This window comes from Parambassis ranga, chromosome 22, assembly GCF_900634625.1.
Source record: "Parambassis ranga chromosome 22, fParRan2.1, whole genome shotgun sequence".
NCBI lineage: Eukaryota > Metazoa > Chordata > Actinopteri > Ambassidae > Parambassis > Parambassis ranga.
Genome location: NC_041042.1, coordinates 320,001 through 330,186, shown reverse-complemented (window position 1 = coordinate 330,186; position 10,186 = coordinate 320,001). Strand labels below are relative to the sequence as shown.

The 10,186-nt window shown below is 52.9% G+C and overlaps 2 protein-coding genes and 1 non-coding gene across 3 annotated transcripts in view; all 3 read right to left on the bottom strand.

Annotated features, from left to right (window-relative positions):
- Positions 1-398: 398 nt before the first annotated feature.
- LOC114427905 (H/ACA ribonucleoprotein complex subunit DKC1-like) lies at positions 399-4,187 on the bottom strand. Its single transcript, XM_028396145.1, is given in 15 exon segments — positions 399-506; positions 579-697; positions 897-1,017; positions 1,091-1,149; positions 1,152-1,193; positions 1,196-1,235; positions 1,477-1,607; positions 1,688-1,814; positions 1,970-1,996; positions 1,998-2,023; positions 2,233-2,417; positions 2,666-2,757; positions 3,089-3,175; positions 3,244-3,296; positions 3,926-4,187. Coding segments are annotated over 15 exon segments (1,233 nt in total). The 5' UTR covers positions 3,942-4,187.
- LOC114428198 (small nucleolar RNA SNORD83) lies at positions 785-861 on the bottom strand. The gene has a single exon (XR_003669563.1). It is a non-coding gene; the product is annotated as a small nucleolar RNA SNORD83 (small nucleolar RNA).
- Positions 4,188-5,210: 1,023 nt separating the features above from the next.
- Positions 5,211-10,186, bottom strand: part of LOC114427887 (F-box only protein 34-like) — a 5,078-nt gene continuing 102 nt past the window's right edge. The window contains exons 1-3 of the mRNA XM_028396113.1: positions 10,117-10,186; positions 8,190-8,280; positions 5,211-7,872 (exon numbers count right to left, since the gene is read on the bottom strand). The exon at positions 10,117-10,186 is cut by the window's right edge and continues 102 nt beyond it. Of these exons, the coding sequence (XP_028251914.1) occupies positions 5,973-7,865 (1,893 nt within the window). The 5' untranslated portion in view covers positions 7,866-7,872; positions 8,190-8,280; positions 10,117-10,186 and the 3' untranslated portion in view covers positions 5,211-5,972. The remainder of the gene's footprint in view (positions 7,873-8,189; positions 8,281-10,116) is intronic.

The following is a 10,186-nucleotide window of genomic DNA, read 5'->3' as shown; positions in this document are numbered from 1 at the left end:
TGCCAGGCGGCGCCGGTTCACCGTCGCTCTCTGTTGCCTCCCTCTTCCTCTGGAGGTCAAAGATCAACGTCACTCACTAATCAATCAGAAACACCGATCGCAGCGCTGAGAACAGGGATTACCTTTGCTGAAGTGTCACCCGACTCCCCCTTCACTTCGGATATACTGTCAATTAAAACAGGTGTTATTACATCACAGCATCTAGGCGGGTGTGATGACATCACGACAGGCACATGAGCATGAAGTGTTGGTCTGTTCTCAGGTGAGCTGCAGCTCAGCAAGCAGCAGAGTGAGTAAGCTCACAGCTGAGAGTTCATGTAGCAGAGCGACTCCCTCAGAGAGCACGGCAGCTCAGAGAGGGATAACAGTCTGCAGCACGCCCCGCCCCGGGTTCAGGCCTACCTGTAGTCCACGTATTCCTCCTTCCAGTCCTGCGGAGTGCTGGCATTTGGTTTCCCATGTTTATCCAGCAGCCCTTTCTGAATCATCATCTTCTTCTGCCTCGCCTTGATTGAACAAACACTTGTTAGGAGCAGCTCTGACTTTAGAGTCAGAAAGGGTTAAACCTGCAGCCATACCTTTGGCCCCAGGCCCCACTTTCGAGGATATGTGTCTCTCTCCATGATCACCCGCTTAATTTTTGCCACAAAACCATGATCACATGTGGAGATCACCGCTGTGGTCATCAGAGCTACCGCTGGACGATTTAAAAAAAAAAAAACAAAAACAAAGTTTACACTTGAGCTGCTTCAAATGAACAAGACGTCCAGACGTCTGAGTGTGAAGCCATCAGGAAAGGGTGATAGATAGCAGGTCATCATGGCCCGAGGGCTGCTGCAGCTATTCAGCTCATCATGTGGCTTCGACACACACACACACACAGCGCCGGTTCTTACCTAGGCAGATGGCCTCGCCCTTCGTCGTGATGACGACGATGTCCTGGTTGATCTCTATGCCGTCTTCGTACCTGAGCACCCCTGGGAGCATGATCTTGGCGCCGTAACAAATGGCGTTCACCTGCAGACAAAATGTGCCCGTGTCCAGTTGCGAGTCTGGCTCCACCAGAAGGCGGGCTCAGTAGATGGAAGGCTCACGCGCTGTCCTTCATGACAACCCGTCTGTGGGACACCAGCAGCTTCTCAGCGGGAGGATCACCCTCCTCAGGTACGACTCGTCTTTGTGTGATTCAACTGCCACTGAGCGTCCAGGACGTCGTGCATTGTCACCATGTTGTCCTGAAACCACAAAAGCCTACTGAAAACACGCAATGGCCACTGATGTTAGCAGTGCTGAGCGATGTCATGCTGATGTCAGCAGCGGTGAGGTTCTACAGTCTGGTCGGATAACACCAGCTGCATCTCTGCTGCCGTTTCTGTTCCCAAAGTCTGATTAACAGACCTGCACTGAGCAGCAGGACTGTACTCAACACTTTGAGCTGACCTCTGACCTCACAGCCAAGCAAAGAGTGACACTCACCTTCTCTCCCAGGACGCCAGACCGGACCCTCCTCAGCTCCTGCATCTGCCCCCCAACCCCGAGCAGCAGGCCCAGATGGACACACAGAGTCCGGATGTAAGTTCCTGCTTCGCAGCTTACCCAGAATATACCTGTGGCACAGATGGGCGACATCACTGTGACATCACAAACTACACACCACGCCATCCACTGCCCCTGATCGTTTCATTACCTAGCCTCCTCTCAGGGTCGTACTCGATAAGTTTGCTCTCGTAGATTGTTCGGACTCTCAGCTGGCGTTTCACAGCAGCGATCAGTGGCGGCCGCTGGAACAGAGCTCCGGTCAGCGTCTCCAACGCCTGCAGAGACGCGACATACAAGGTCACATGACAGACAAAACCAGGCGTAGCAGGATAACCACGGGCGCCGCATGATGCGACCATGACCAACAGTATGCAGCGATGACCATTTCGCGCTCTTACAGCAGGAAGTCAAACCTACCCGGGCCCAAAACAGGCTCGCTCTCGATTGCATTGTGCAGGCCGAACGATCCCCACATACTCTTTACCTGCAACACACACACAGAGAGTAGTGAGGCAGCCGCTGGTTTCACTGTGGGTGGGGACAGGGCTCAGTGGAGACAACTACACAAGATGTCACCCAAGCACCAACGTCCCATCATGCACTGCAGACGTGTGCAGCCATTTACAGGGATCACATGGATCCACTCTGAATCAACCATCTGAACCCTGAGTCAACACGTGACATCACAGGTACCTGCACTCTGCTGGGACTTGACCAATCGCGTGGCTCGGTCAACACAGACAATCAGGCAGCCGGTGACCTTGGGGTCAAGCGTCCCACTGTGACCCGTCTTCTCCACCCGCAGGATCCTCCTGATCCACGCCACCACCTCATGGGACGACGGGTTGGCTGGCTTGTCCAGGTTGATGAAGCCTGACCTGACAACAGGAAGTACAGCGATCAGAGATGGAGATGGCCCTGTCCACACAGACAGTTTTGTGTGCGTGCCCTGTGTCTGCTGTGGTACCGTCACAGCGCCACTCACAGGCCTGGCATATATATTACACCGTTTGTTGTATGGACACACACATTAAACGATGATCTTAATGGAAAACAGCTTTGTCTCCGTGTGGACGTGGCCAGAGCCACATGGTAACAGGGCACACAGAATGTAAAGTGAAGGTACCTGACGTAGTCCTGGATGTTCCTCTGCAGTGGGTTGCAGCCACTCGGCATCGGAGTGTAATGAGCCGTCCGGACATTCAGCTTGTCGAAGTTCTGCATCAAAACAAACAGATCGTGAGGCGGGGTTAGGGAGCTGCTGTACCAGAACACAGCCACCCTCAGGTCTCAGCGTCACATGATCAGTGCAAAAGTTCATCCTAGCCACCGCCCAGTGGAGCTGCACTCTCCACGCAGACTTTAGCCAACTCAGGCAGAACGCCAGGGCGGCACTAGCACTGCAGTGGAGGGGCCCGGCCCCCAGAACAGGGGCCGAGGCAGAGACTTCCACAAGACGGCAGCACTCAGAGAATGGATAAACCGATTCATCACATCACATGAGCGAGACTCAGCACACAGGGAGCAGCGAGGCTGCCTGCACTCTGACCTTTAACAGGAGCGGCCATTGTGACGTGTCCAGAGAAGCAACCTTGGACTCTGGCTGAATGAAGAAGTTCTCGCTCTGCTGTATCTCCTGAAAAACAAGAACTGTGTCAACGCCACTCTGAGGAACAGAACACGCCACATGAACGCATCACTCACCCCAACGTCTTCCTCGATGACTCTCTTCACCTTCTTCTTCTTCACTGATGACACTGGAAAAAAAGGGAAGAGTCCGACATCAGCGACTGGCCAAATTGTTTCAGCACCCTGAAAACGCACTAAACATCCAAAATGGCGGACCTACTTTCTGTAAATACTCAAGATACCAGCGCACGTGGTCAAACGCGACCCACGTGGCCTCTTCTACCACACGTGGTTGTTAGCAAGCGGCTGCTAACAGGCCTTCTGAACTTAACCCGAAGATGAGACGCAGCTGAACGATCGATTAATACGATCAATTATTACGATCAATAATGTTTTTGATCTACAGATAAACACGTCACAGGTGAAGTCACAGCTTATTGCATGAAACGGAGGCGGCACGTGGCTGCATGCTCACGCTCCCTCAAACGCCGCAGACCGAACATGACACGCGCCGAACCGTGAAGACTGGGCCGTGCACGTGAGGAACACACGCGGCTCCCGGGTTAAATCCTCACAGACGGCACCGCGGTCCAAACTGCTTACGTCGTTTTTTTTAGTTTTTTAAACATGCAGCTTGGCAGGAGCGCCGACAGCCGGCGCGTGCCGGCGACGTTAGCCCTTGTGCGTCATAGGTTCTGTTTAGCGCGGTTCGTACAGACCGGTTCGAGAGTTCCAGGAGAACGTGCCGCACACTCACCCTCTGTGTCCGCCATCTTGAACTGTGGAGCCGAGCGGGCGCCGCGCTCCTCTTGTTCTCCTGCTACTTCCGGTCCCTGCTGCCGTTTTTACGTGGGGCGGATGGTGCGTAGCGCCCCCTGTTGCCCATATGGACAGTAAACACTATCACAATCATAGTGTGTTTTCACACTTGGTCCTTTCAGCCCTCTAAACGCACTCGGATCGATGACTCAGCATTTCATGTGAACACTCCAACCGTACCCAGACCCCTTAAAACGAACCGTACCAAGACCAGCTCGGAAAGCGGTCTCGGTACGGTTCGTAATCTACGCATTGTGACACAAAGCGCACCGGGCTCCCTTTGCATTTTTTCCCTGTATTATGACCTCCTTCGCTCGCCGTAGATTGGTCACGTGGCTGTAGCCCGGGGGACATATGGGGGACTCACGCCAGTCTCTCTCCAGCCTGTGCGCATGTGTGATGAAGAGCTCTAATTTAACCAGAACACACAGCAGCAGACATGTTGTTGCAGTGAAAACTACCCAGAATTCAGTGCAGTGGGGGTCTGAGAGCTCTTAGGACCTGGTGTGAACAGAAAGAGGACTGAGGCCCTGACAAAGCTGAACTGGACCAGAAAGAGAAGCCGGTCCTCTTGGTGATGAACTCACACGGTCCACGTAGAGGACTGAGTTTGGTTATTTTAAAGGGACCCGGTGTGAACACACCCTCAGTCAGAACCCCCTGAAACGGCTTCTTTCTACAAATGACCAAATGCTCCCACAGAATGGACCTGCAGGCATGACGCTGTGCTGAGACCATCCTCCACAGTTAACTTTAGATCGACTCTTTGCAGGAGGTGGTGAGGACCTGGTCCCTCCTCTTTCCTGACTGATGAGTGGCTGAGCACAGATCCTGGGGGTCTGAGACTGAGTCTGCTTTTTACACTTTCATCTTGACTACCAGGTGATTTAAAGGTGAATCTGCATCATCTGTTCAGACTAACCCGGGTGTTTGTCTTCTTGTGCGTTGATCTTTTGAATGGTGTCTGTCCTCCTCCACAGTGGGCGCCCTGAGACAGTCCTGTGTTCGCATGAACTCCTCCTCTTGGCCCATGTTGATTTAGGTTGACAGGTGCTGCCAAGACAGTGAGCTTCAGGAAGCACATGAGCGGGGTCAGAGCGCCGGGTGGTCGGCCATGTTTCAGAGACATATGGAGAACACAGCTGGAAAACCCCACGACACCGACGATAAGCTGGCTGCATGACAACATGAACTGAGACACAAAACCTCCACTTCAGACACACTCAAGGCTGAGTGAGAAAGAATTTTATTTAGCAAACATTTCAACAGACAGGCGAGCAGACACAAACTTAAAAACCAACATCTGACATTTAACCAGATTCTTTTTTAATAATCTCTAATATTGCATCATCTCCAAGACTCAAGGCCACATGTCTGTTTTCCCTTAGGAGTGATTATCAGTCAGCTGATCAAAGCAGAGATAAAATATGTAAACACCTTCTGAAGCTCCGCCCCCTCCCACTCACCTGAGAACAGTTCTGATCAGTTCATCAATTTGCCATGAATGCTGTGAATGATGGGATAGTCAGTTATTGGTTTTGTAGCAGGGATGCAGTGTGTTAAACTGTATTGACTAGCTGATCAATAATGGATTGTTTTAAACCTGCCCCCGATCAGACAGACCAGCTTTAACTGGCCGACGAGTCCTGCCTGGGACTCCTCCTGCCTGGGACTCCTCCTGGTGGATGATCAGAGCTGGACTGGTCTGCGTGCTGAGGGCCTCACTGATCAGCAGACCTGAAAGCCAGCTGAATGTTACCTGGTCAGACACATTAAAGAATGGCTTTCATGGTTTAGTGCCTCTGCAGAGAAAACAGAGATTTACAGAAAGCGGACTGATCTGCATCAGTGGTCGGCAGCAGCTGGTCGAACCAAACGTCAGTCAAAACAAAGCTGAGTGGCCGCCTGTCCTCTAGACTCTGATTGGATGCTGCCATCACTGAAGGCACCAGCACTACTGACAACTACTGCAGCCCAACACACACTCAGTCCTCAGGAGTATGGCTCCTCCGATAGATCGGCATGTTGAAGCCGTAAAACGCCAGCACCCAGCGGTTATCATGCAGACCCACGTTGCAGCCGGGCGCCTCCCTGTGGGCGCTGTGGCAGCACATCCAGTAGCCGGGGCCGTACGGCAGCGCCTGGCAGTACGGCTTGTGGTGCCAGCGGCACAGCGACACGTCACCGCGGCCGTACCGCTTCTTGCACTGTTTGCAGGGATCGTCACGGTAACGAGGGTCAGACACCCACAGTGAGTCGGCAGGCCTCACCCCATAGTTTTCAATGATAAACTTGAAGTAAGTGCAGGTGCACTTGAGCGCAGCGAGGCTCTGCGTCGGCAGCAGCAGAAAGACCTTCACCAGCAGGTGATGCGGCAGCAGCGCCAGGAACGGCTGCGGCTCGAGCAGCTGCTGCAGCCGCTGACGCATCTCCAGGAAGTCCTGTGACATGGAACAACGCCGGCCGAGGAGCCCCGCAGCCGACTGTGCTCTGTCAGCCTTTCTCTTCTTCTTTGATTGGCCACCGAAGTAGCTGTGGGAGGAGTTAACAAGAGCAGGAAGACGAGAGGCCTCCATATCAAAGGCTGTTCTGTGGCGAGGGAGGTGGGGCTTCGAGTCTGTGGAAGGAGGGAAGGGGTCTGTCCGAGCTGGAGGAAGAGACAGAAACAACAAGCCAGGCAGAGGCTCTGCCTCCCCCAGTGGAGGAGGTGTGTCTGCAGTCAGAGTCTCTGTGACAGCACCGTCTCTCTGTGGACCGCTGGTGCCTCCAACCTGTGGTGACTCCACCACCAGGTCACATGACAGAGGCCTGCTCAGTGCTGGAGAGCGAGCCACAGGCTGTGTCTCTGTCAGCTGTCTTTGTGGACGGCTGAGTGATTCCCTTGGAGCTCCTGACAAAGATGATGGTGATGACAGCTGGCAGGAGGTGGCGCTCTGATCCCTGGATGCAAGCAGGACTCGTCCCACTGTCCTCCTCAGGCTGTTGCTCCTCGACAGATCTCCCTCCGTCTTCCTTCTCTGACACTCAGTCTCCAGCTTTGCCACCATGTCTGACACCCTGATGCATTCTAGCTCCTCCCCCTCGACCTCTGACCTGTCCCTGGCCTCAGGAGGTGCAGGTCTGGACAGTGTGATGGTGGTAGAGCTCCTCTGGAGTGTAAGCAGATGGGAGGAGTCCGCCTGCTGCTCATTTGCCCTCTGCTCCAAGAAAGCCACCATCTCCACCACCGACACCTTCGGCCTCTCCTCGTCCTCCGCCCTTACCAGCTCCCCTCCACATCTCTCATTGCCCAACCAGTGAGTTGAGTCCATGTGCAGCTGTCCACCCACGGTCCTCTGACTTTGCTGGAGGTTCTGGTTGTTTCCAGACCTGCGACGCCGTTTGGCACCACAGTTTTCCTCCCATCTCCCCTTTGCCTTCGCAGCCCGTGGCAGTCCCGTCATGGTGGTATGGTTCGTGCACATCGGCGGCGCCCGGTCCGGGCTGCCGGCTCCATCTTTCAGCCCACTCTCAGATGTGAATATGCAGATCTTCTCACGAACATGTCCAGGTTTGATGACAGCCCAGATATCCAGTGGAGCGTCTGCATCCTCTGAGCTGGTCTGATAGAGTCGGAGCACATTGTTCTCACACCCCAGTGACTGGTCAGGAAACTGCAGGGAGCCGTTAGACGGCGCTTTCACTCGAAGTGCTGACGTGCCGCTGCAATGGAGTGTGTTGGTGGAGATGACACCGAATGGAAGGCGGCCGCTGCTGCTGTTACCTTGGTTACTGCCACAGGACTTCAGCAGCCCACCCTGCTGGCTCAGAAACAGAGTGCTGTACTGGGACGATGTCTGAACGCTGGTCACGAGCTTCGGATATGATTTCAGATGCATGATGGTCCTGAGAAAGAGGGAGACAACAAGATGAGGACCTGAGAGGTTTAACCAGTACACACTGTTTCTATAGCAGAGAGAGCTGGATGGATGGATAAATACTTCAGTAACCTACAGAGGTTCCCTCTAAAAAACAATGACAGAGGTGGTGGGCCATGTTCTGAGAACTGAGAAGAGAAAAAACTTGAAAACAAAAACTGTAAATCTAACAAATCTAAAGTGGACATTCCCACATTTCTATCATGTCTTCATTGATTAATCCCATTGCAGAGCATCATGTGTGAGATAAGGTGAAGTCATGTGGTTCAAACTGAACAGAAATACCTTCAGACGGTGTGCTGATCAGCTGCTGGTCCTGCTGAGAGTTACATCTCTGATCCGTTATATTCACATGTCTCCGATGGCCTCTCACACCCTGCAGCAGAACATCCACAGTGTTCACTTGATTAACTGCATAACAACATTCTGATGTAAGCAGGTGAGTAATGCAGCCGTCACAAACAGGGACTTTACCCATAGAGCCCAAAAATAAAGTCAGACATTTTAACAGTGAGGTTTGTGGGGACCGATAAGGAGTGCACATAGAGGAGCTGCAGCTGGTGGAACGTCACTGTAGGTCTGGACAGCCAAACGACTCTAAAAGCAGTAACTCTATATGTTTCATGTATTAAATGAGAATCAACACAGTGAGTGATGCATTAGTACACAGTGAGTGTTCACAGATCATCAGCAGAGGGTGTTTGGATCAGGGTCGTGTTACATTCAGTGTTCAGCTCCACCAAGCTGCTTCTATAAAAGTCCCTCAGCCTCTATGTCCACGAACCAATCAGACGCCAGCTCTGTCTCCTCTGTCTATATAAGGCTGGGCTACTGTCTGTGTGTGACCTGCAGCCCTGCTCTGATGTGCATGTGCTCTTAGTGACCAGTGAGAGGATGGACGCTGAGTGGCACAGATTTGCTGTCATCATTGCTCCCTGTAATGCTAATGCTAACGCTACATACTTCTGACTCAGAGGCATTCTGTCTGTGCTGCTTCCAGGTTCAGCTGAACAGCACAGAACCAGGACAAGGCAACAGAGACAGGAACACCTGGAGGAGACCTGGAGCCGGGCCAGGCTCATAGACCCCATTCAGACTGGGGAAGGTCGATCCAGTTTAGAGTGGGATAGAATCTGGATTGCTTTCAAACTGGATACATTCAGACCTATTTTCAAATCCGGGTATTGCACACACACATCCACGCTCCATCTGGCTCTATCCGGCTCTATCTGGCTCTATCCGGCATCTTTGCTGTCCTCCAAAACGCTAGGTATTGCATTGTAAAATCCAGACCCAGTTGAGACCGGGGTCAGACCAGGTGCACGTGCATCGTGCGGTTTCTTTTGTTTGTTCAGTCGATTCATTTGCAGCCATGTCGAAATAACTCCAGGCAAATCTCTCATGGTTCGTCAGATGTTTACACACAGCTTTGGTACACGACCCGGAAACTGTCCCCATGAACCGGGATGCTGGCCACATTTGTGTTTAGACTTTAGCCAGATTTCAGCAAATCCGGATTTGCGCTGTTCAGATTGAGATTACACATCTCTGAGGAGGGTCTTCGAGAGACCATCCTCCCAATGAACCCTGTGCAGACCCGTCCCAGCAGGGTGCTGGGCTGCATGGTGCTGGTCTCAGAGGTGGAGGCAGTGATGTCTGAACACCAGCGGCACCATAGGCAGAAACACGGCGAGCTCAAACCTCTCTTAAAGGTTCTGCCAGCAGTTCTGCTGCACCACACAACCACAACAACATGTGCGGGTCCAGCAGAAGACTCAGCCGACCCCTCTGGGTCTGAACAGATCCTTCCAGACAGCTCGGCTTCTACCAGATAATGCCGCCGTGTGTTTACTTACAGGGAACTCATTTTGATGAGTGACGTGATCAGTTGTCCGTCTGTGTCCGTGTACACACAGATTCTGGCCCACAGAGACGGACTGACAGCCGGGTCGAGCTGGGTTCGCACTCCGAAGCTAAGAGCTAACAGCTGTGATCCGTCCGGGGCCTCCGCAAAGCTCACGGCTAGCATGTAGCATGTAGCATGTAGCTCCGTGTGGTCTTATGGAATAAAACACAACCAAAACAACTAGCCGCGGGCTAACTAGCATGCTACTAGCTGCAACAGTCCCAGGCCATCAAACACATAAGCTAAGTGACTAGCATCTGCTGCTAACGAGCGCAGAGGAAGATCAGTGCTGGCTTTGGGACCGACCTGAAGCAGGAAGCCTCTACGGGGACACAGCTCGCAGCGTCTGGACCCTCCTCCGTGAGCCGCCCCGGCC